General features: G+C 33.4%; 1 protein-coding gene across 3 annotated transcripts in view; it reads left to right on the forward strand.

Annotated features, from left to right (window-relative positions):
• Nucleotides 1–24337, forward strand: part of PDE4B (phosphodiesterase 4B) — a 500375-nt gene that overhangs the window by 154497 nt on the left and 321541 nt on the right. The window contains exon 1 of one of the 3 annotated variants that reach the window (XM_011369585.2): nt 2254–2661. The exons of the other annotated variants lie outside the window; for them this stretch is intronic. Within the exon in view, the coding sequence (XP_011367887.1) occupies nt 2426–2661 (236 nt within the window). The 5' untranslated portion in view covers nt 2254–2425. Of the gene's footprint in view, nt 1–2253; nt 2662–24337 lie in introns of those variants that run through there. 3 annotated transcript variants of the gene reach the window in all.

Here is a 24337-nt window from a genome sequence, read left to right on the forward strand (position 1 = left end):
TCCTTTAACTGGGACATTGGCTGTCATAGTAGGCAAAGTGAAAAGAGTAATGTGAAATGTCACATAATGTCACAGAAATTGACAATAAGAATTGGAAAGTAATTAAAGTTGCACCATTATGCCTCTTTAGGTAAGTGTATGTCAACATTTCCTTATCTGAACCCTAGTTTGCATATGGCTAAATCTGGGTTATGAAATTTGCCATAATTTTGGGAGGAGAAAAAATCTCTGAAGTGATTACTATATTTTTGTAGCTTTAAGAAGTGAACATAAGAAAAACCTTATTGACTTCAAATTGCTGTTTTACTTTTTGCAAAAAAGTCACTTACTCTGAATATTGGCAGGGTATCACATATTCTCACCTCTGAGCTTTAAATCACATTATTGTTGAAGGAATGTCCTAGTTTTGTTGTTATAATGCAGTAAATAATAGAGGACATTAACTGTATTTTCTCCCAGGATATTACTAACAATCAAATAGGACAGTTCAAATATCTTCAAATGTATAAAAAAATATGTGCCAGGGCTTAGCTGGACAATGAATATTTTGACCTTTTTTATCATGTAATGAAAGAGCACTCAATTGAGAGTCAGAAAGCTTGGGTTTTGCTTTAACTCTAATGTCAACTACAAATATTACTTTGGACAAGTCACTGACGTTCTGTAGGTCTGTTTTCTTGTCTCTGAAATGAGGGACTGAACAAGGTGATTCATAGCAACTCAAAATTCCATGACTTTGCTTTGGTTCATGATATATTTTTAATGTATTATTGAAATATTGATATTTTTCCAAGATAGTAACCATAAACTAGGAGTTTATGTCCTTTCAATTATTTTGAACCACTTCCCCTAAGGGCTGGTGTGGGGTTTATTTTTTTCCTATGCATAGGTCATAGTCTGCTCTTATTCAACCCTTTAGATATTGAGCTAGAGTATATGACATATATAAATGACTTTATAAAGGTTGATTTTTCACAACTTAGAGGAAAAAATAAATGTCTTCATTTTTCACTGAAGTCTTACTGTGAATTATTCCTTAACTGTCACTCTTGCTGACCAGCCCTAGTTCTGCTTTGTCAAATTTGTGTGAGATCAGGCTGGCCCTGGTGGCAGTCATTGCCGATAAAGACTCTTCACAACATCCATACACTTCAAGCACCGTGGTATTCTTTTTTACTTCCATGTGCCTTTTAGAGTGTAGAAGCTACATTTCTAAATGAAATTACAGATTTTTCTGCTTTGGAACTTGAGACATTTTTTGAATTCTCCTTCCCAATGCATCACTTCTGTGCCTTTGTGAGCAAAATACATACAGACGCTTACAAGTAAATATACCTACACAGATAAACAGTGTATTCCTACCAGCACACACACACACACAAGCATAATTCTTAACTTTGAACTCTACACTTGAACTGAGACTTGTTACCTCCATTTCCGTTCTGAGGAGCTTTGGCTTTCAGAAGTGACTTTGCATCTAACAGAGAGGCTGCTGTGGACAACTCATGAACAATGAACTTAAACAGAAGAATGAGGGTAATGTTTATTGGAATAAAGATAAGACTTTAAAATCCTCAGGGGAATGAACCAAATTCAATGTTTTCCTGTTAGCTGACATTTTTTTATATTGATGCTGTGGGTCTTCTGAAGAAGGGAGAAAAAAAAATACTTTAGCAAATCAGCTCTTTCATTCAGCCATGGAATTTGGGGGCCTGTTTTAGCTAGGCTTTTTGACAATCCCTGATTTAATATTTTTACTGTGGTGAGAATAGTAGCTTCACAAATTTTGTGAAAATCTGAGCGATGGAGAGTGTTGTTCAGGGGGAAACAGAGTGTAGTTGTTTAAATAATCCTGGGCCAATAAGCATTTGGTAGGTGGAGTTACTGTTGTGTGCATTTACAGAGCAAGATAATTCTGAATGAAGACTTTAAATATCACACATGCTGGACGGGTTCTGGTTTTGCTCTGTACAAACAAAAGAAGTGACTAGGTGACTAGGTTTTGCTTAGTATCCCTTCGGGGAATGTAGCTTGTTTGATAAGATTTTTAAAAAATACACGTAAAGGTTTATCAGAAACCCTTATGAATATTTCATGAGTTGATATATTCAGCTGAATGAATTCAGTGAGTGTCAGTGTGTAGCTTGCAGACAAACCTCATCCACAAGGAGGCTACTGACATAGGAAGCACTTTGGCGCATTTTCAGAGGCAAAGCCAGCCTGATAAAGCTCCTTGTGACAGCCTGACTTGCCATTCTTCGTGTATGCTGCTCTTGTTCTAAGCAGTTCATACATTGGAGCCTCAGCTTCCTAAATTAAACTGGAAATAGTTTGCAGACTTATCAGCCTTCTAACCTGCAGCTGTGTCTCTGCTATGTTTGAGGTTTTTGTTTTGGACGGTGAAAGCTAACACTCCATATAAGACATGACAGCAAAAGATTCTTCCAAGGAACTTACTGCTTCTGAATCTGAGGTTTGCATAAAGACTTTCAAGGAGCAAATGCACTTAGAACTTGAGCTTCCGAGACTACAGGGAAACAGATCTACATCTCCTAAAATTTCTCCACGCAGTTCGCCAAGGAACTCACCATGCTTTTTCAGAAAGTTGTTGGTGAATAAAAGCATTCGGCAGCGTCGTCGCTTCACTGTGGCTCATACATGGTAAGACGCGACTTGGAAGTATCTACGGTGCTTTTCATTAGTAAGCAGTGATTTAGAAATGTAGAAAATAGAACATTTGAGTTTTGTTTATAATACAGACCACAAGTGTGAAATGAATGGAGAGTGGATCAGCTGAGGGATACATAGTGCACTGTTTGTTAAATTATCATTGTGCTGCTTCAGATAAAATAAGCCTCTAACTGTAGAGAGTCTTTAAATTTACTGCTTATAAAAAATATCTAGCTAATTCTAGATAATTTGAGAATTGGAAGAATTTTAAAAATTCAGTTTTTTGTTTAATCTCTGTTGAGGTGATGGGTGACTTTTTGTGTGTTTTGTGGTTGTCGTTGATATTTTTAATAGTATTTTTTGGTACAAGAAGTGTATTAATTTTAGTTCTAATTTATTTCTGAAGACAATGTGTAAAGTCAGACTTGATTTATTACATTGCCATGTTTGTAGTGTATAAACTAGTGGGTTTTTGCCTTATTGACTTTACACTACTTAAGGAAAGGGAAAACTAAGTTCCTACTTCTGAAATTACATAGTTAATCAATTTTATTTGTGATTCTAATTGCTATTATCTTTGAGACGTTTGTTGTAAAAAATAATGACTGAAAATTTAGAGATAATAATAAATTTCCAACTTACTTGCACATACCAAGTAAATAAATTCAAAAATAGCCCTTTGTTCTTGCACTATACCTGCCACCTTTAATGTATATGTTATATACAATAGGCTAGCTTCCTTAAACTTGGGTGATAGTGAAATGTGAGAAAAAACACAATGGAAATTAAACTTTAACTATAAAAGTTAGGCCATTTTAGATTTTTTGAAGGACATATTTACTTTCAGATGAAGATACCCTTCAAAATTGGGTATTTGTACCTATAGTTTTTCTTTAATAGGGACCATAGCAATGAAGGGAGCTAGTAACTCTTCAAGGCAATTCTAGCACAGTGATTTTTGTGATTGCATACAGGGTTGCCAACCAGCATAAACCGAGGCTATCTGGTTTTTAAAATTAGTATTTACTTAAATTCTGTTTCTACTCACCTGAAATATTTGTCTGCCTAATTTATTGCATAGTGCATTGACAAATTCAAGGTACCCCTAGAAATATGTAGAATACCTTTGATGGACACCACATGTTTAGTCAACATATACTTTTCCTAGCTAAAAATGATATGGTTATTTTTATTTTCTGACAATGGACTGTTGTTTATGTAATTGTTTTATTGGAGAATTTTTTTGTTATCTTTTAATGAATTAAATCTTATTAGTTAATAGTTATCTCATACTTGTAGAATACATATGATGAGTTTTTCAAAACCTACCAATGGTAGCATTTATATAAAGAGAAGACTTACATGTAAGTATGTACTGATTTAAAGAAGTCCTCTCTCTAATGGCTTACCCCACCCCTAATGTGTATGTATTTTAATATAATGTGCTAAGTAGTATAACTGAATAGGAGAAGGTATATAGGTATGTTGTTAATTAGTTTTCATAAAAGAATTAATAGACTCATATTTTTTACTATTTGGTTAATATTAAACCATTATTTTCATTAGAGGGATATTTAATTTTAGTAAGCTAATTTTTAAGTAATGGCAAATCTTCATAAAACCTTGATAATATTTTTCTTATTGTAGAGTTCCTGAATATAATAATTTGACCTTTCTTTTATTTAGAATAGATTTTTGATATGCTAGGAACATAGAGCTATAAATATTGGATTTTTCCTTTTCAAAAGAACCCCAATTTTAAAATGATTAAAGAGCCAGTTTTACTCATGCATTATATGAATTTTCTTGCAGCAAGTTACAAAAAGAACAATTAAATTATATCCGAGGTAACTTATGCTATTAAAATGATCTTCTTCTAGCTAAGTTAAAACAAAAATTTCCACAAATTACCAAAAAATAAAACATACGACTTTGGTTTAATGTACCATAATATAGGTTCAAAGAACCCATTAATCATCATGCTTATTTTATAACTTTAGTTATGACCATGATTCATTTTCACTCTCTTATTCCCTCCCAACTCAGGCACTCTCTTATGTTTCTTAGTAAAGCTGTACCATAGTTTGTTTTCAGCTCCTGATTATGTCTATATTTATGCTTATTTCTATTGTTTTATCTGAGTTTAATATTTTTCAAATTCATTATTTTCATGAAACATTCAGTGAAAAAAAATTTTTGGAAAATATTCAGATATCTTATATATTTGAATGACTTTCTCACCAATCTTAAAAATTATTCGCCAAAGCATCATATGTAATAGTTACATGAGGAAATAAAAACATAAGTACTTTATCTTTGTCTCTTTGTTATAATGAAATATAACTGTCCTTTCATGATCAATGATTGGCATTTTCCAAACCACGCATTTATGTTAGAAATTCCAAGGTATGCACTTAGAAGTCTCTAAAAACATGTTATTACTTTACAGTAGACAGTAAGCTTCTTTTAAAATTGGATTGTTTTGATTCCAGGATTGAAATTAAAGTAATTTTCATGACGAAGCTAAACAATACAGAGGATACAGTTTATTTCTAAACCCACTGGACAATTTTTTAAAATCTTTAGTTATTTGTAGATTTCATACTTTGGTCAGATGAACATGTAGTTCTGGTTTTGAAAACCTAAATCATGAAATGTGCGCTAATAGCAGAAGATTTAAGAAAGACTTGTGAAATACTGGCTCTGGGATTATTTAAAAACATCTGAAAAAAGTAGATATTCAATGTATTGTCACTAATCAGAATATTTACAGAATCCTTACTCTGGAAGGAATTTGGGTGGTTATCTGATTGCTTCTTTTACCTTTGGGCGGGACCACGATTACTCCATCTTTGACATATGGAAATCTTTCCTATTTTTAAGGTCCTGGAGAAAAGAGTTCTATAACTTCACTTAGCACAAAATCTCACTACTTCATAGTCCAGGTATTGCAAAATTCTTCCTCATGGTCAATCTATATATGATATGTAATATTTATAATCTATATTTTGGTCCTTGCTGGGTATTGAGAAAAGACTTAAAAGAACCTGTCTGAATCTAAAGATCATTATTAACTAGTCTCAGGGTTTTCTTTTTTTATTCAGTCAACTTATAGAATTGATCACCACTGTGAGCAAGAAAAGAAAAAAAAAAAACTCATTCAACCTATAGAGATTCCAACACCTACTATAATTTAAGTTCTTTACTACAATGTTCACATATATTATCTTATTTAAGTTTCCTTTGAGTACAAGAATACTCTAAGTTTATGTTCTTTTCAATATTACATGTTGCAGATATTTTTAAAATGTTCTGAATTGATTTAGCTTCTTCCAAGTATTTCTACTTCATTAATCATTGTTTTGACTCTGAACCACCATCTCTAATTTCCAAATTTTTCTTTGAATTCTGAGATCCAGAAGTGGACATCACACTTATTAGATGATATGAGAAAATACAGATAAAAACATGTCTCATTAGATGATCTGAGGAAATATAGATAAAAACATGTCATACATCGTAAAGTGTCAATGGAATGTTCAGCATTGCTAAATAGGGAGGAGGGAAATTAATGCCAGTCCTTAGGTCAACATATTATTTATCCCTAACCTCAAATCAAGGGTGACAACTTCTGAGGCATAATGTTATCCTACCTGTTTTTTATGTAAACTGTTTTTCTTGACTGACACCTGTCATACAGTGTCTAGCTCTTTTCATCTTCTTTCCTTTGCTGATGTTTCAGCCTCCTTTATCAGTTCTCCTCCATCATCAGCAGCATGATACTGTCTGAAGACAACTACTGGTAATGGTCTTGAATATACCCTGAGAGCACTACATACCTCTTTCCTACAGTCTCCCCTTGAAGAGCAAAGATATTGGTAAACACCACCCTTTGTCTGTGCTTGCACATGGGAATATGTTTGCACAATATATTTTTTTTAATTAGAATTAGTATTAGAAAAAAGATTTTTTTTTTCCTTTCTTCTAATGTAGTTATACCTATATCTTGGAAATCTTCATTTTAACAAGAGTTCATGAAATGTGTACTTTTGTGCCCAATATCTGAACACAAAGCTATTAAAAGACATAGTTTATGCTCTAAGGGAACTTATACTGATAAGACAAGGCTGGAATAACTGGAGAAGAGTATAAAGAAAACAATGGATATAGTATATGCTTGACCTTTCTCTGAACTTAAAGCACATTACTGTCATGCAATTTAGTCCAAGTTTGTTAGTTCAATCTACTAAATCTGTGCCTTGTTTTCTTCAATTTTCTTAAATAATTTCCTAGCAATATTGGACATTTTTTGAGAAGTATTTGGGTCTTTATATGTTTACTAATTGAACATTCGATTGAACAAAACATTTATTGAGAGCCTACTATGCTCTAAATCCTACTCTGGGTTTAGGAGATTCAGAATGAGAAAGACAGCCCTTGCCTTCAAAGAACTTACATACTACCAGGAAAACAAACTTTTGCATTAATAATTAATCAGTGGTTTGTAATGCTATTGAAGAATGATGATCACCTTGTCATGAATGCATAGAAGAAATAAATGCTGCTAGAAAGTGAGTCAATGTATTAGGGAGGGTTTAGAGAAAAGATGACATTGGAGTGGGGCCTTGAAGAATGAATAGGAGTTTTTCAGAAGAATGGGCAGGAAGAACTTTTTTTTTTTGGCCGAGGAAACAGTAGGAAATTCCATTAACAAATAACAGTAATAAGAGCTCACATTTATTCAGCACTTATAGTGTGTCTGACATTGTTCTGAATATATTTAGAACAATATATTGTTCTAAACAGCTTTTACTTTGAAAACGTACTTTGCAGGTATTGTGGAGAGTGGACAAGTGGATGAGGAGATTAGAAGCAAAGGGAAAAGGAAAATGTGCATCTGAGAGATAATGACTTCTAATTATTGCGTATATTTCATAACATTAAAAATTGTGCTCCTGCCATTCTTTATGACTTAACAAATTACTGTTTATGGAAACTGGGAGGAGAGTATGTAAATTTGGTATTCCTTGCATTCGTCATCCATGGCATGATGCTATGTATGGTACTAGCTGATGCACTACCCCCAAATACATCAAACAATCAGAGCAAAGGTGCTTGAGAGGATGGGCGAAGCGAGGGAAAACCTTAGTACTCAGTCCTAATTTACCAGGGATGCTTTGTGTTGTTTTATGTATAAACCTGGTGGGTTTTTTTTTTTTTACAGAAATTATTTTAGTCCACGGTTTGAACTAAATGCCAGAGGAAATATATGCCTCATAGCCTGATCTATTGCTTTAATCAGAGCAAGCATTTTCTCAGTAATGCAAGTCTATAAACAGTATTTTCCTGGCCTTTTAGTGTCTGCAAGTCTTCAATGTATTGGATTTTTAAAATGCTTACCATAAAAGGCTTTGTAAAGTAATGATGACAGCCCCTAGGACACATGCTGGAAGGTGGCCCAGCAAGCATACCTACTGTCCACTGCTAAAGTCTAGCGCCTTTTGCAAAATCCCATTTGCTTTCTCTTCCCATTCCTTCTTCTGTTGTCTCCTAATTTTTCTCCTTAGATGTTTATAGTGCTTCCTTCTGTAACATCACCATCAAGACACTAGCAACATTATGCTTAAGGCATTTGAATGATTCTCAGAAAAGAATCTAAAATGCTTACCATGGTTTACAAAGACCTACATTATTTGGCCTCAGGTTACCTGTGACCTCATCTCCTATTCTCCAGCCATGTTAGCCTCCTTTCTGTTCTTCAACAAACCTAGCATGTTTCCATTTCTGGGTCTTTGCATGTAGTGTTTCTTCTGCCTGGAAAACGAGTATCCTAGATGTTGACATGGCTCATTCTCTTCTTTGCATTCAGGCTTCTACTCAAATATCACTTGCTAGAGAAGGCTTCTCTGACTTCTGTGTCTAAAAAAACACCTGTTCACTTTCTAGTCTCTTACCCTGCTCATGCTTCTTGGCACTTATCATTACCTGAAAATACATCACCTGAAAGATATCACCTGTTACATTTTTTTTTTTACCTTCTTTGTCTGCCAACCCAACTAAATTGCCTGAGGGTAGGAATTTTGTCCTGTTTAGTACATCCCATGCACCTACAAGAAAGATGACACTTAATAAATAATCGTTGAAAAAATAAAAGAAAGAATGAATATGGTTCCACTATCCTGCTCTTTATTCTTAGAATACTTTTCCTTCAGCCTAATATGATGGAGAAGAAAAGGAAGCTTAGTTGATGCTTATTCTATAAGAATCCTTATTTCATCTATCTCTTAGTTGTGTTCTCTTTCTGCCAGTAGGGCTACTCTAACTTGCTTCCTATTTTGTGTTCTATGATATTGCAGGTACAGGTTTTATTACAATATCTCACTAGAGGCTAAGTGTTTTACATGGTAGCCTATTTAATTAAGCCACTGTGTACAAATCATATTACCTAGCTGCTAGTGCTGTAAAGTAAATATTTGTCTGTAGCATGGTACAGTTATTTATTTTAGTTATTCCTCATGCATCAAACAGCACAGTTGTTACTTCAGCTCAGAAAAGCTCTACATAGCTCTGATTAACTGTCTGAGTGGAAGTGTTGTACAGAGGAATATATTTGTCATTTGACCTTTAAAATGTTTGCATATTACATGTGAGATTAATTATCTATATTTTTTGCTGATGTAACATTTAAAATATTAATAAGAGCTATAGGAGTTTAAGCTTTTTTTCAGTTTTTTTAAAATTAAGTTTTGGTTAATAAAATATATAGATTTCAAGTGTGCAATTCTATAATACATCATTTGTATATTGCATTGTGTGTTCACCACCCAAAGTTAAATCTCCTTCCATTTTTTATAGAATTTCCCTGGCTAACTTGGAAGTGAGTGTATGACTTGCAGAATGAGGAAATTGTGAATTAATAACCCCTATACTCTAGAAAAGACATCACCAGAAGTGAAAATTTTCACTTGGTTCTGGTTTATTTTTTCTGAACTAAGAGGTTGGGACCTCTGTCACTCCTAGTAATTGTCTGACACAGATATGTTTCAATCCCACTGTGTACTTTCAGTTGAAAAAAAAAAGTAATTTATTGACCTTCACAGTTGCTTCTTGCTAGATCTTAGGCATTTTCTCTTTGAGGGGAAATGAAAATGACTGCTTTTCTTTCTACACCTTCATGGAAAAGAACATATGCCACATAGCATGTTTCCCTCATTGACCTGGCTTATCCTTCTCTTCCTACCTACATCCCTCACAACTCAGGCTTAGTACAAATTGCACAGATTGGAAATAAAGGGATATTGGTAATGTGACTTCAGACAAAATTGCTTTTAAACTGTGTATTCTGGAACATCAGTGTTCTAGGAACCATTTCGGGGATTCCTTGAAAAATAGGGTGGTGATGATCTTTTTCTTGGTCTCGGATCAAATAAAGCAACTTGGATAACTATAGGCTTAGAGAGCTTTAGAGGCATCTCACACAGATTCCATAATCTCCAAGTACTTGAGAACCATAAGTTTAAGAGATAAATAAGTGGCGAGAGAAAAAATTTCTGTGTAGCTGTGCTTGATAAAGTCATAGAAATTTCATACAATTTATAACATTAAAATTATATGTATCTAAGATGTCCAGGCATGGCAGCAGGATAAATGAGGAAGGTGGAATTATCTGTGGGTCAAGGAGAAATCGCTGGTAGTGAAGGATTAAAATTTCAAAAACTTGCAAGAATAGTACAACAGAAACCCTCTATCTAGATTTACTAATTATCAATGTTGTTCCACATTTACTCTGTATCTCTCTCCATATATTAAATCATGCATACATTTTATTTAGTTTAAAGAGTTTAACATTTAGATGGAGGGTAGTAGTTTTGGGATCAAAAAGAGATTTACATATTTTTAAAATATAGAATTATTTTGATTCCATCAATGTGTTCTCATACCATAATTTCAGAGTTTAATTCTTAATAGAGTACTAATATACTGACAAATTATGAATAAGTTCATAGCCCATTTTTAAAAGTAAACTATTGAAACAGTTATAGTAGAAGGTTAGAGGTATATATAATAGTTTATAACTTTTGTTGTTGTTGTTGTTGTTGTTGTTAGTTTGAGGTGCCTGAAACAGTTTCTAAGAGGATAGATGTCTATAGCATTCAAATTTTCCTTCCCCAAGAAGAGATGATTTCTTTTTCTAAACCTGTAGGACTTATGTCCATTAGTATGGAACATTATATTTCTTAACATACTACACATGGGGGTTCTATGATTGTATTCTTTTAAAAATTATCTTGAATTTTATTTTTCACTGCTAATCTTTGTTTAATGTTGCATTATCTGGAGTCAAGAAAGCTAGGTTGGGTTTCTCTTGACTTGCTAATGAAATTTTAGATTAGTCAATTGTCTTAGACCCCAATTTCTTTATTTGCACAATAGAGAAAATAACCTTATGCTTAAATATTTTCAAATGTTAATTTAATTTTAAAACATGTCTATCTAGCTCACTAGCTCTCTAGCTCTCTATCTATCTATCTATCTATCTATCTATCTATCTATCTATCTATCTATCTATCTATCTATCATGTATCTATCCCCTAAGATAACATATTCAAGTACTTAGCACAATACTTCATGCATTATAAATCAGTTAATAGATGCTACTGTTTAATTATCTTACTAAATCTCTAAACATACACAAACATTCACATTATTGTTACAAAGCAGAAATTATTTTTTCAGTATCATTGTGTATGGAATGTGCCAATTTGAAAGAGTCAAAGTGCACATGAATTTATACAGATATGATTTTATAATATCCACTGTGTGACTATTTGATATACTGAAGAAACAAAATACCAGTCATTTATTACTATGTGATAATCACATTTCAATGACCCAAGTTCAATTATATTGAAACACATATCTGAAAATCCAGTGTGAATAGCTTACATCCCCAGTAAGAAACTTTATAGACTTGTTTGGCTGCTATCACCAAGATATTTTAAAAAGCCATGTGTTATCATCCACTGTGTGAAAGAGATACGAAGAAAACCTCTTTGAAGTAATTCCATCCATTTGCACCAATAAGCTTGAAAGTAAAAAGAAAAAGCATAGAAAGATGTCTTGTCTATTTCAGGATCCCACATTTAAAAATCCAATATAGGATTTAATGAACAAATGCCATAGGAAAATTCCAGTGTTGTCAAAAACTCATTTATCTCAAAATGTCTCCTTGCCACCCTTTCTATTCCTCCACAAATTAATAAGCTCAGACTATTTGTTATGGCATAAAGCTTCGGAAAGTGTTTCTGTGGCTTAATTGGGCCACAGTTACCCCAGCAGTTTCTGCAGGAAACTTCTCTCACCATCGGGACTATTTAGGCCTCCAGAAAAGAGGTCAAAGAAGACAGGACAAAGAAACTAAGGAAAGCAAGTCTCTCTTGCTGGTATTAGAACTGCCCAAGACTTCCTCCTGAGATTTTACCATTAAAATCCATATGCAAATTTCAACTTCCCAGGGATAACTATGGCCTTGGTCCTTACCTATCATCCTGCTCACCCAGGTGTGAGCTCATCCAGAAAATTATGTTTACTAAAACAACATAGGGACTTTACGAGGCTGGGTGGTCTGGTGCAAAGAGCACAACATTTGAATCCCACTCCACCTTTTATCACACACTGGATTTTGGACAAACCATTTAACCTATCTTACTTTCTTTTTCTACATCTGCAAAATTAGAAAAATACTATTTATATCTCTTTAGACCATTGTGCAGACTAAATGAAGTAATGTATGTACAATGCTTAGCACAATCCCTGGACAATGACAGGTAATCAGTGGACATTATTAGTTCATTAATGTATCCAGAGCTTATGATTTCACATAAAAATTTATAATATATCATAATATAAATTACTTAAATATTTTATATGACATGGTTTAATTAAGTTTTCATTAAGTTATACATATTAAATTCATTCTTTTTAGACCACTTAAATTTTACTTAGTTTCATAGGTTAGTACTGTATCTTAAAGCCCGTTTTAAATGTTCTTACCACAGAAAAATAAGATTTGAAGAGAAAAAGAAATCACTATGTGTTTTGGGATTTAGTCAGTCTCATACTTCAGAGACAACTGCAAATTACTTTGGCCATAAAATGATCTTTATTCTTTAAAATTTCAGTTACTTTCTTGAATTTGATACTTGTCTTCATCAGTGAAACATCAACACTATTTCTCTAAGTTAATTTAAATAAATTTCTGATAAATTTAAAAAAAATTTTCTTTTTAAAGTACCAGAATGTCACTGCAGTTTTTCCTAGTTGTTAGAATCTAACTTCCTAGTGATTTATTTATGTAAGACAATTTATTCATGAGAGGCAATGGAAAGAGAGCTGAGGATCTAGAGTCAAAGAATCTAGACATGTGTCCTGGTGCCACCACTTACAAACATTTTTTTTTTCTTTTTTGTAGTCATTTAACCTTTCGGGAACCTCAACTTCCTTGTCAGTAAAGTAGAAATAAAACAATTTTTTTTTCCCTATCATATATGATATTCATAAAATTAATTAGAATTGTCAAAAGTCACAAAAAATTGGAACCTATTTATTTAAAGAAGAAAAAAGGTAAGTTTATAGGATAGAAAGTAACGATAAACTAATACCAATGAATACGAAGCAAAGCGAGTGACTTAAATGATGCAGATGTGTTTGGGTTGTATGTAAAGAGCATCCTGTTAATAAACATTATTAAATACCAGAAACATTTTATTTTATAAAAAAGAAAGGAGTTTCTGCTGTATGAGAGCACTTAAGTGAGAGACTATATGGAGACAGGGGCTAGACTAAATGGTAGTTTTAGATCTAATCTATCCCATGGGTCTTTACATCATGTTCATTCTTCCTGCAGAAAGATAATAGAAAGCTCATATAACCAATAATCAGAGCAGCAAAAGTTGTATTTATCCTTTATCCAGATGACTTTATATCATTTAGATCAAATTGCTTTTTATTTGTTGGTTGTTTTGAAGAATATTTAGGGATGAAAACAGAAATAAAGGTTATTGCTTCTCTTTTGACAAAGACTTCCTTTTCTTATCATTGATCGGGTTGATTCTGTCTCCAAGCAATTGAAAGGCAGTAAAAGGTTATATCTTTAAGACAAGGGGTTCTGTTTTAGTGAATTGGCACATCATTGAAAAATGGTTATTCAGATAAACTCAAAGCTTTGCAACAGTGCAAAATAGGGTGAAATACTTTGTACTTCACAAAAATCATGCCAACTTTCTGGTTCTGTCTAAATTAATAAATATAAGATTTTAAGGAAGCTATCTGGCAATTATAGATTAAATTAAGCAACTGCTTCATCTAAATAAAGCTTTGCAGAGTTTAATATCATGAAAGAGCTATCTCTATAAACACAGTACTTGCTTGGGATTCAAGGGATTTGAATTTTAATGCCAGCTGAATCCCAAATGCCCAGTGAGCACATGTGCATACATTTTCTGCTGGTAGCTTTTTTTGTCAAATGGGATTAATAATTACCTGCTCTACCATCCTTACCTTATACATTATGATATGAATATTGAATACCAGTGGTTATAGAGTGCTTTGGTTTTCTGCAAAGCAACTTGGCAGAGATATTCAGATGGGGAAAAAAAGCTTCTAGGAAGTTTTATGCATATCAGATATTCAAAAATGTGACTCAGTTTTAAAATGCATTAATAAATTTTATATTTTATGTGAACTCTAAAAATGCTTTTGCCAAGTATTTGTACTCTGAGTACTCTAATTTGACACAGTAAAGAGCAGAGGCAAAGAGAAGTATTTTATAGGATGAAATGGTATTTTCCAATCCCCTCAAAGCATGTTTATGTTTAGTTTCTTAAAGCTTTGCTGTGTGTTAGTCCTTTTTAACGGCTAAAAACCAGGTAAACATTGCCTAGTGAATTAATTCTGATGTGTGGCTTGCGTTTTCATTTTGTATTGATTCCAGTCAACAACTATTAATTGTTGGATGGTGCAAATATGATGCATCTTGCATCAAGGAGCTTTCTTCTAGCCAAGCAGAGTATATAAATCATTTGGTATGTGAAATGATTTTATTTGACATATACGAATGTTACAAGTATACAAGTATAAAACATAATGGCTCTCCTACTGCTCCAAGTGGTGCCAATCTGATAATGAAACTAAAGGTTTACAGAGCAATGGTGTTTCTCTTCTTTCCAAAAGTGTGTAAGCATTGAATCTCCCCTGTTATTGTGACTGACTGACTTTCTTCAGCAATTAATGACTAGGGAGCTATGCTTGAGAGCCTGATCTAGAGCAAAAGGTAGGGTATAAGTGTGAGCAAGTAGGAAATATGCTCTGTTAGAGAGAGAGAGGAATAAGATAGCAGTATTTTAATTTTGTTCACATAAAAAATGGGGCAATAATAGAAACATTATACCACACACATCTGATATCACTTAGTCTTTACCACCATTTATGGATGAGGAAACAGACTCAGAGAGATCAACTGACTAATATAGTAGGTAGCCAAGCTACAAAATGGCAAACCAAGAATTATCCCATGTGCTCTTATTTAGTTAAACACTGTAATATTGGTAATGTCCATAGATTCAGTGGTACTTCTTCACACATCCCACTCCATCTTTCTCAGCCTCCAACTCCCAAACCCTAAGGGAAAACATCCAGGGTTATCATGCTCTTATGCCTCCTTTGTAAAAGCCTTCTCAGAGTGTGGACTTGACACATACCTTCGCACATAAGCATAATTGACTCATGAGGTTTAATGTGTTATTTCATTTTAGGGAAATAAACATTAAACCAGAAGAATTAATCTCTACTTGGATACTTTGACACATTAGAGAAGAGAGACAAAGAGAACTATTTTAGAGGATGAAATGGTATCTTCCAATCCCCTCAAGGTATGGGATGCAGTTGATAGGCTAAATGTCCCTGGCATATAGTTCTATTTACAAACCTTTCATTCATTCACCAAGTCTATCACCTTCCTGTTCAGTGTCCCTGTTTCCTGTCTTCCTTCTTGTTTCTATGAATTAACTCTGTGTACCTGATTTAGGCCAACCTCTCCACACTGTTCACTGCATTTAATCCCCTCTCACCCTCTAGGGATTTGCTCTTGTACTTGTTCCTGCTGTTCCCTGCATCATCAGTTTTCAATCCTATTAATTTCGATCAGTCTATAAACATGCTATAGCTCTATTCTTTCAAACACCCTCTCTGACTCCATGTATCCCTCTATTTATTACCCTTTCTGTTCCTTTTTATAGCAAAACTCCCTAAAATAATTTTGTATACTTCTCTCAACATTTTTTCTCCTCCAGTCCTCTTTTGAAAACTTCTAATCAAGGTTTTCCCTCAAAACTCCACTAAAAATGTTCTAATTAAGGTTATAACATCCTTATGCCAAATCTGATAATCAATTGTCGATCGTCATCCTATTCAGCCCATTAGCGGCATATCGTACTATTGACTACTCTTTCTTTAAACACTGACTTCACTTGACTTCCTAGATACTGTAATCTCTCTCCTTCCTCAGAGTCTGCTCTTTCTCAATCTCTTCAGCTGGTTCCTCTTTATGTCCCCAAACTTTAAACATTAGAATGCCCCCACAGAAATATGGACCCCTCTCTCTCTTTTTTTTGTCTATACTCCTTAGGCCAATTATCTCACTCAGACTCATGACATTAAATAATACCTATATGCCAATGATTCCCAAATTCATATCTTCAGCCAGACTTCTCTGAACCTATATATTTATCCAGCAGCATTCTTGATGCTAGATCTTAGCTCGTCCAAAATTGGTTGACATCATGATTTTCACCTCACCCTTTTTGCAATCTGTTCCCAGTCTCCTTTATCTCATTAGAATGTAATTCCATTTTTTAAAATTGCTCAGGCCAAAAATCTTGGAGTCTTCATGACTTCTGTTTTTCTCTGATATTTCACACTCCAAATACATCAGCAAATTCTATCAGCCCTACTTCTGCAATGTATCCAGATCTGATTGCTTTTCATTGCTGCCACTGCCACCATTCTGATTCAAGTACCATTACTTCACACCTGGATTATGACATTAACCTTACCTAATCTTCCTGCTTTCACTCTTTTTTCCTTACAGTGTGTTCCCCACACAGCTACCCAGTGATCCTTAATAACATTTGAGTGACTGTGCCACTCCTCTATTCAGAATCATTCAGTAGTAGCCCATCTCCCTCAGAGTATGGGTCAACATACTCTGCAAGGCCCCTTGGTCTCAATCTATTACTTCTCAAACTCCTTTCCTTTCCCTCACACCATTCCACCCATCCAGTATACTTGCTGGTCCTCAAACAGTCTAAACAGTATCCTTCATCAGGGTTTCTGCCTTTTTGCTGTTGTCATGAAAGAATTTCCCTGAGATATCTGTATGGCCCTTTTTCTTCTTTCAGGTCATTGCTTAGATTTATCTAATTGGAGAGGACTTTCCTCACCATCTGTATAAAATAGCACTCCCTGCCCTAGCCTTCTTATTATCTTTACCCCTGCTTTGATTTCTGTATAGTAGTTATCCATACCTGATGCATATATCTACATCCACATCCACATCCCCATTCTCTCTCTCTCTCGTCTATCTATCTATCTATCTATCTATCTATCTATCTATCTATCTATCTATCTATCTATCTATCTATCTATCTTATCATCTATCTTATTGTCTGTCTTCTCCCACTAGAATATAAACTCCATGTTGACAGACTTTATCTGTTTTGTTCACTGCTAAATCCCTTAATCCTACAACACAATTGAGCACATGATAAGCAGTTAATACATATTTGTTGAATGAATAAATGAATGCACGAACAAATGAATCATGCAGATTGTTTAGGTCCTTCCAATTTTAAGCACTGAGGCTCCGAGTTGAATGGAAAGAGAAATGTAAAAGATAATTTAAAATACATTGTGATAGATAAAATAGTAAAAGTACTTCCCAAAATAAGCAATTTTATTTGCAAATATAAATTTTAAAAATTAAAATAAATTATTATTAAAATTTAACAGATGAGAGAGAAAGAAAGGTGGAATGTAGAAAGTATACTGAACTTGTAATGAGAAAACTTTAATTTATATCCAATACTTCACTTTACACTCACAGGTAAGCTCTCTATAACGTGTCTTACTTTTTCATCATTTCTCAATGACTTTCCAAATTCCCACCTCACTGACTTTTCCTCATTTTCTTCCTACAAGACTTTTGGCATTATTTGATGATGTAATCAGCCTCATCATCCCACCAAAGATTAATTGATCTTCTCTCCCTATTTCAAATAATTATATATACACACACATATATATTTGAATATGTGTGTGTATATATATATATATATTTGTATACATATTTGTATGTATATATATTTGTTTTCCTTTGAGTTCAAGTTCAGTATTGATGCAGATTTTATCATGGTAATATAGTACTAAGACTGGTTGGGCTTCTCTGCCACTTTGCTGTGGCAGGTTCACTTAATCTCTTTAGTCCTCAGTTTCCTCAATGGGCAGTAAAATGGGCAGTTTGTGTACATATGTGTGTGTGTGCATATATATATATACATATATATATGATGAGTCCTTTGGCTATATTTGTAAGGGTGGAAAGCTGGATTAGTCTTCAGCATTATTGGATAGTAATATGTAGATATTTATTCTTTAATTGTAAGTATGTTTCTTTGACTCATACTAAAACAGTGGTTCTTATCATGTCACCAATATATCATGAATCAGTGGGATTGAAAAGAATATTCATAGAATAAGAGACTGGAAATTGCACATAAGCCTAGACTATGACTATTTTTTCTCCACACTATGGCCAGGCTATTAAAACAATAGTAACATGAGTATTTTTCAGGACAAGGTATTACAATTGTAAGTGACATTTTTAGGGCAATATATTGAAGAAAAAAATATCAGGAGTCATTGTATTAGATTAATCTCTTTGAGTCCAGGTACTATTTCTTTTATAAATTGATAAAAAAATTATTTTATTTTAAGTCTAGTTTTATTGACATATAATTGACATATAACATTGTATAAGTTTTATTGACATATAATTGAACATATAACATTGTATCATAGTGTGCACACCATTGTATAATATATACATATATTAAATCATTAAATTATACAACTTAATGATTTAATATATGCATATATTGTTAAATGATTACCACAATAAGTAGTCTTATCACATTGCATGGTAACGGGCAAGTAACTGTTGAACTGACTTTCTTACTTTTTTTCTCTAACATGTCTATATTTTTGTTGCACATGAGAAAGACTTATTTTGGTTCCTGTTTTACCACTGGGATATTGGCAAGGCAGAGGGTGATGTAATAATGTAACATCTGAAATTATAGGGTATGAAAAAGCCCACACACATACTATTTGTCAAACAATTAGGATATTTCTAAAATGTGAACAGATGTACAATGGAAATTAGTAATATGAAGGACAACCTATGTTTTGATATAAACACAGATTTGTATATAGTTTTCTAGGTTATAATATTTAAAACCTCATTCTTCTAGGTACTCAGTTAAGAAACTCATTGTTAATCGAGACCTTGATTTTCTAATGGTTTTCCTTTTTGTATTGTGATAACAAATATCGAGAGTTATATCTTGTCATTTTTTGTCCAGGTCCAAATGCTGTTTTTTGAACTACCATGAAAGATTTTTTATCCAAATGTTCACCGGTTGAGAACTCTTAAGGGTTGTTTAGTTTTCAATGAAAGACAATCTTTTAAGGAGTTTATGTCCTAAATATTTTCTAGATTTGCAGCAGCATATATAAGACATAGTTTTTGTATTTGGATTGGGATTTTCATTTTTAACATGTTCTCAAATTTTCTAGGCATTTAATGTTTCCATCTGGTCCTTATAAAAGATTTCACATTTGTAATGCAGCTCAGGCTTCTGCTCAGAGAGCATCACTGTAATTCCATCCTTGACTCTAGTTTGATAAAAGTTACTTTTCTAACGTTGGATTTGTTTCTGCTTTTGCTATTTTTTTCTTTCTGAAACCTGGGAATAACACCTGATTTATGGCGCATTTCTCTCTAAAAACAATCATAGTGTGCACACCATGACAACAGGTTTGCTCCCCACTTCTGTGCAGTTTGAAACTGCTAGGGCAGGAGAAGTAACCGCATTGTGAGTCTGGTACAAGAAAACTTAGCAGTCGTCATACTTCCTCTCTAAACAATCTGTTCTCAGTTATCACAGATGGAGGAGATATTTTCAAGAACTTGAACATTTTCTCGAAATAGCCAAACAGCAAGGAATCCCCTTTCACTATGTTAAGTAATAGGTTCTAGGGCACAGGTCGAGCAGATGTTCATACCTACTAGAGGGTGATTTCTGTTTAGTTAGATGCTCAATAATATTTGTGAATTTCTTTAATGAGTAGTTATGTAACCTTTCCTGTATACCAGATAATGCTCTAACAGCTTCATAAATGCTTAATCATTTATTCTTCATAGCAACTTTATGAATAAGGTACTATTAGTATCTCCATTTTAAGGGTGAAGAAACCGAGCCAAAAAGCCAAAAAGACCACAGGTAGCAAGTAGCTGAGCCAGAATTAAGACCTCAGTGGTCAGCCCAAATCCATATTCTTAACTACTAAACTCTGCTACGATTGTGTTCAGCTCAAATTTCCGAAAACCTATTATTACTTTCTCAAAATTGAATTCACTCAGTGTAACTCCCCCAGCACTATCCTTGTCTTATAGTTGGCACTATATGAATGTTTGTGTACTTGTGTTTAATTAAGAATGTGTGAAATAATGACTAAGTTTGCCACACTTTGAAGTAGGCAGAACCAAACATAAATCACAGTGGTAGCCAGTGGAGAGGCTACTTTTCATTCAGAAATTTCCAGTGGGTACTAGTAATCTACAGATTACCCATATTTAAGGCTCTGATACTCTTAAGATGCTTTGGATTTTGGATTTTCAAACCTGACAGAGTTGTCTTTATTTCATTCATTGCTTTTTACTGATACAGTTTTTTAAATTTAATCCTGACAAAATACACATAGTATGAAATTGATCATCTTAAGGATTTCTAAGTATATAGTCCAGTAGTGTCAAAAACATTCACATTTTTGAGCAATTCCCAGCACTCTTTTCGCCTTGCAAAACTGAAACTTTATACACATTAAACAACAACTCCCCATTTCCTTTTCTTTCAGCCCCCGGAAACCACCACATTTTATTTATCCACTCCCATACCTATGGACCTTTGGTCTCATGCTTTCATCTTTTGGCTATAGCAAATAATGCTGCTATAATCATGGATGTACAATTAACCTCTCTGAGACTCTGATTTCAATTCTTTGGGAGTGTATACCCAGAAGTAGAATTGCTGTATCATATGGTAATTCTATTTTTTAAATTTCTTGAGGAACAATCATACAGTTTTTCCTAATGCCTATGCCATGTTACATGCCTGTCAACAATGCATAGGCTTCCAGTTCCTGTGCATCCTTACCAGCATTTGTTCTTTTCTTTTCTTTTTTTGACAGTAGTCATTCTACTTGGTATAAAGTGATATTTCATTGTGTTGATTTGCATTTACCTAATAATTACTGATATTCAACATCTTTTCATGTGCTTGCTGGCCATTTGTGCATCTCTTTGGAGAAATGCCTATTCTAATCTTTTACCTATTTTTAAATCGGGTTGTTTGTTTTTGTTGTTTTTGAGCTGTAGGAGTTGTTTATATATTCTGTACATTAAATCCTATCAGATATAAGATTTACAGATATTTTCTCCAATTCCATAGATTGCCTTTTTACTTTTGATGCACAAAAGTTTTAAGTTTTGATGTAGTCTGATTTGTGTATTTTTACTTTTGTTGCCTGTGCTTTTGGTGTCATAGCTAAGAAATGATTGCTAAATCTAAAGCTCCCCCCCACCCCTACGTTTCCTTCTAGGAGTTTTATAGTCTTAATTCTTATGATTAGGTCTTCGATTTATTTGAAGGTGATTTTTGTATATGGTGTAAAATTTTGCAGATTCTCTAAGCTTCCCATATTTATTTTATATTTTTTTCTTCTTCCAATTTCCGAGGAGTAAAACACAACCAAAAAGACTTCAGTGATTGCTTTTGGGTCAGAAATAGATGGATAAGGAGCAAAACAATGCAGCTCGCTTTCAGCCCCCAGTAATATTTGAATGGAAGGAGGTGGTGGCATATTCCCAGGGACAGATTACGTAGGACAGCTATTAAAAAAGAGGAGTGCTAGCTCTTTGGGGTGTTCTGGTGAGATGGGAAGAAAAAATGGCTTGAGTTGGAAGTAGTGGCTTCAAGCAAGAAGACTGTAAGGTGGTTCTCTGGAATTTAGATTGTGCTTATACACTTCGTTGCTGTTTTCGGGTTTACATATTTGACATCCTCTATTTGACTATTGAATATGAGAGCAAAGATTTGAGAGCAGGCAATTTATTGCTTTTGTATAACCAGCATCTCACACTGTGCTGAGCATATAGAAGGTTTTTAATACATATATACTAAATCGATATATCAATTTATATATCAATTAATGAAGTATTAAAGTAAGTCTGGAAGAAGTGGGCTATATCCATTAGACTTAGTCTAGAATTTGTTCAATTTGATATGTTTAAAAATAAAAACTAGCCTAATAAAAACTCAACATATAATTTGTGGTTAACATAGTCACGATAACAATTTATCATTTCTGTAAACTAATAGTCTTTTGATTTATTCTACATATATTCAGTAGTGGCGGTAGACAACTGGTTTTCTGTGGTCAAAATTGTATATGGAACCATATTGTCTTTCTGATTTAACTTACTGTGTTCAAACATAGTCAGTATTATGGAATTGGTGAAATGTTTCCCATATTTCTGTAGATTTTCTTGTTTTTCAAGCTTCATTTGTGACTTTGAGACCAGAAAGTTTTTTAGGATATTATAAAAAGAAAATAAAATAAGTCATTCCTTCCCTGTAAAAATTTCTATACCATACACTTCTTGGGTTTAGAAACTCAGATGAAAGTAACTACTGATTGTTCCCTGACTATAACTGCTGGTGAAGTACAGAAATATTTCATGGATATAACCCATTCTTAGTGAGATTTAAGAACATTTCTATTCAAGAGTGCTTTCTAAGAACCATTTACATTTCACCAATTTTATATAGGGTTGCATGTGAAAATCAGAGGTAAGTGGCACCGTTTACTCCAGTTGTATTTTAAAATCACTTACAGATTGACACCTGGATAGCTGGCTACCTTTTATATACCTCTGCATATCATAGAATCTTCGAAGTGAAAGTTGCTTCTTCCTTTAATGCTACTCATGCAACAAGACTTATTTAGCAGTTTTAGAAAAAGTAAGACAAACACTTCCACCTAAAGAATATGTGGTTTTAACTTTTATAATATGGTAGATTCTGACTGAATAGGTTTTAAGATTCAGTATTTTTTAAAATTTATTTTTTAGTTATAGATGACATACAATATTATGTTAGTTTCAGGTGTACAACATGTTGATTAGACATTTATTACCTTATGAAGTGATCAGTATTTCAATTTAATGGTTTACTTTGCTTGTGTAGACAAAAATGGAAATCTTACACTTCCAATATGAGATTCATATTCCATCCCTTATTAAAAATATTTGAGCCCCTAGAAACTACTTTGAAGTGACAATCAACATCTTAGATGGTCTTCCAGATAATTTAACTTAACAGCAGAATTTGGAAATAAGTAGCATTATCAGATTTAAAATGATAATGTTTTATAAAAGTGTCTATGGAACATAATCTTAAATTAGTAGACTATGCTTATGTTACACATTTATACAGCTAATGTCAATTGAGGGCTCACTGTATGTTAAGGCAGAATACAAATGTGTATGAAAATAATTTTAAAATTTTGTGATACAGACTGTGATCTTAGGATAAAATGCTATGGGATGTAACAATTTTATGCTGATGAAACTACCTAAAAGTTGAAAACACCATTCTTATTTTTTTTCTGCTTTTGGTAGTAATTATACTCTTAAATTAGTAGTAGGAGTTCTTATTTACTATTTTCACATTCAAATGCATCTTGATATAATGAAAAGTTTCTGGCATTGTTTGGCGCCAGTAGTCTGATGCATGTTTTATTTTGATATCATTGCAATAACTAAATGTATTAGTGCTTTTCCTAGCCTAGAAATTATTAATTAAGAAATTGCATCAATAAATCAAAGAACAAGAAGTGTTAGCAAGCATGTGGAGAAAAGGGAACCCTCATACACAACTGGTACAGCCACTATGGAAAATAGTCTGGAGGTTTCTCAAAAAATTAAAAATGGACATACCTTTTGACCCAGTAATTGCACTTCTGAGTATTTATCCAAAGAAAACTAAAACAATAATTTGTAAAGATCTATGCATCCCTGTGTTCATGACAGCACTATATACAGTAGCTAAGATATGGAAGCAACCTAAATGCTCATCAACAAATGACTGGATAAAGAAATTATGGTTCATATATACAATCAAATATTACTCAGCCTAAAAAAATGAAATCCTGCCATTCACAATGACATGGATGGACTTAGAGGTTATCATGCTGAGTGAAATAAGTCAGA

The sequence above is a fragment of the Pteropus vampyrus genome, unplaced genomic scaffold (assembly GCF_000151845.1).
Source record: "Pteropus vampyrus isolate Shadow unplaced genomic scaffold, Pvam_2.0 Scaffold151, whole genome shotgun sequence".
In the NCBI taxonomy this organism is placed as follows: Eukaryota; Metazoa; Chordata; class Mammalia; order Chiroptera; family Pteropodidae; genus Pteropus; species Pteropus vampyrus.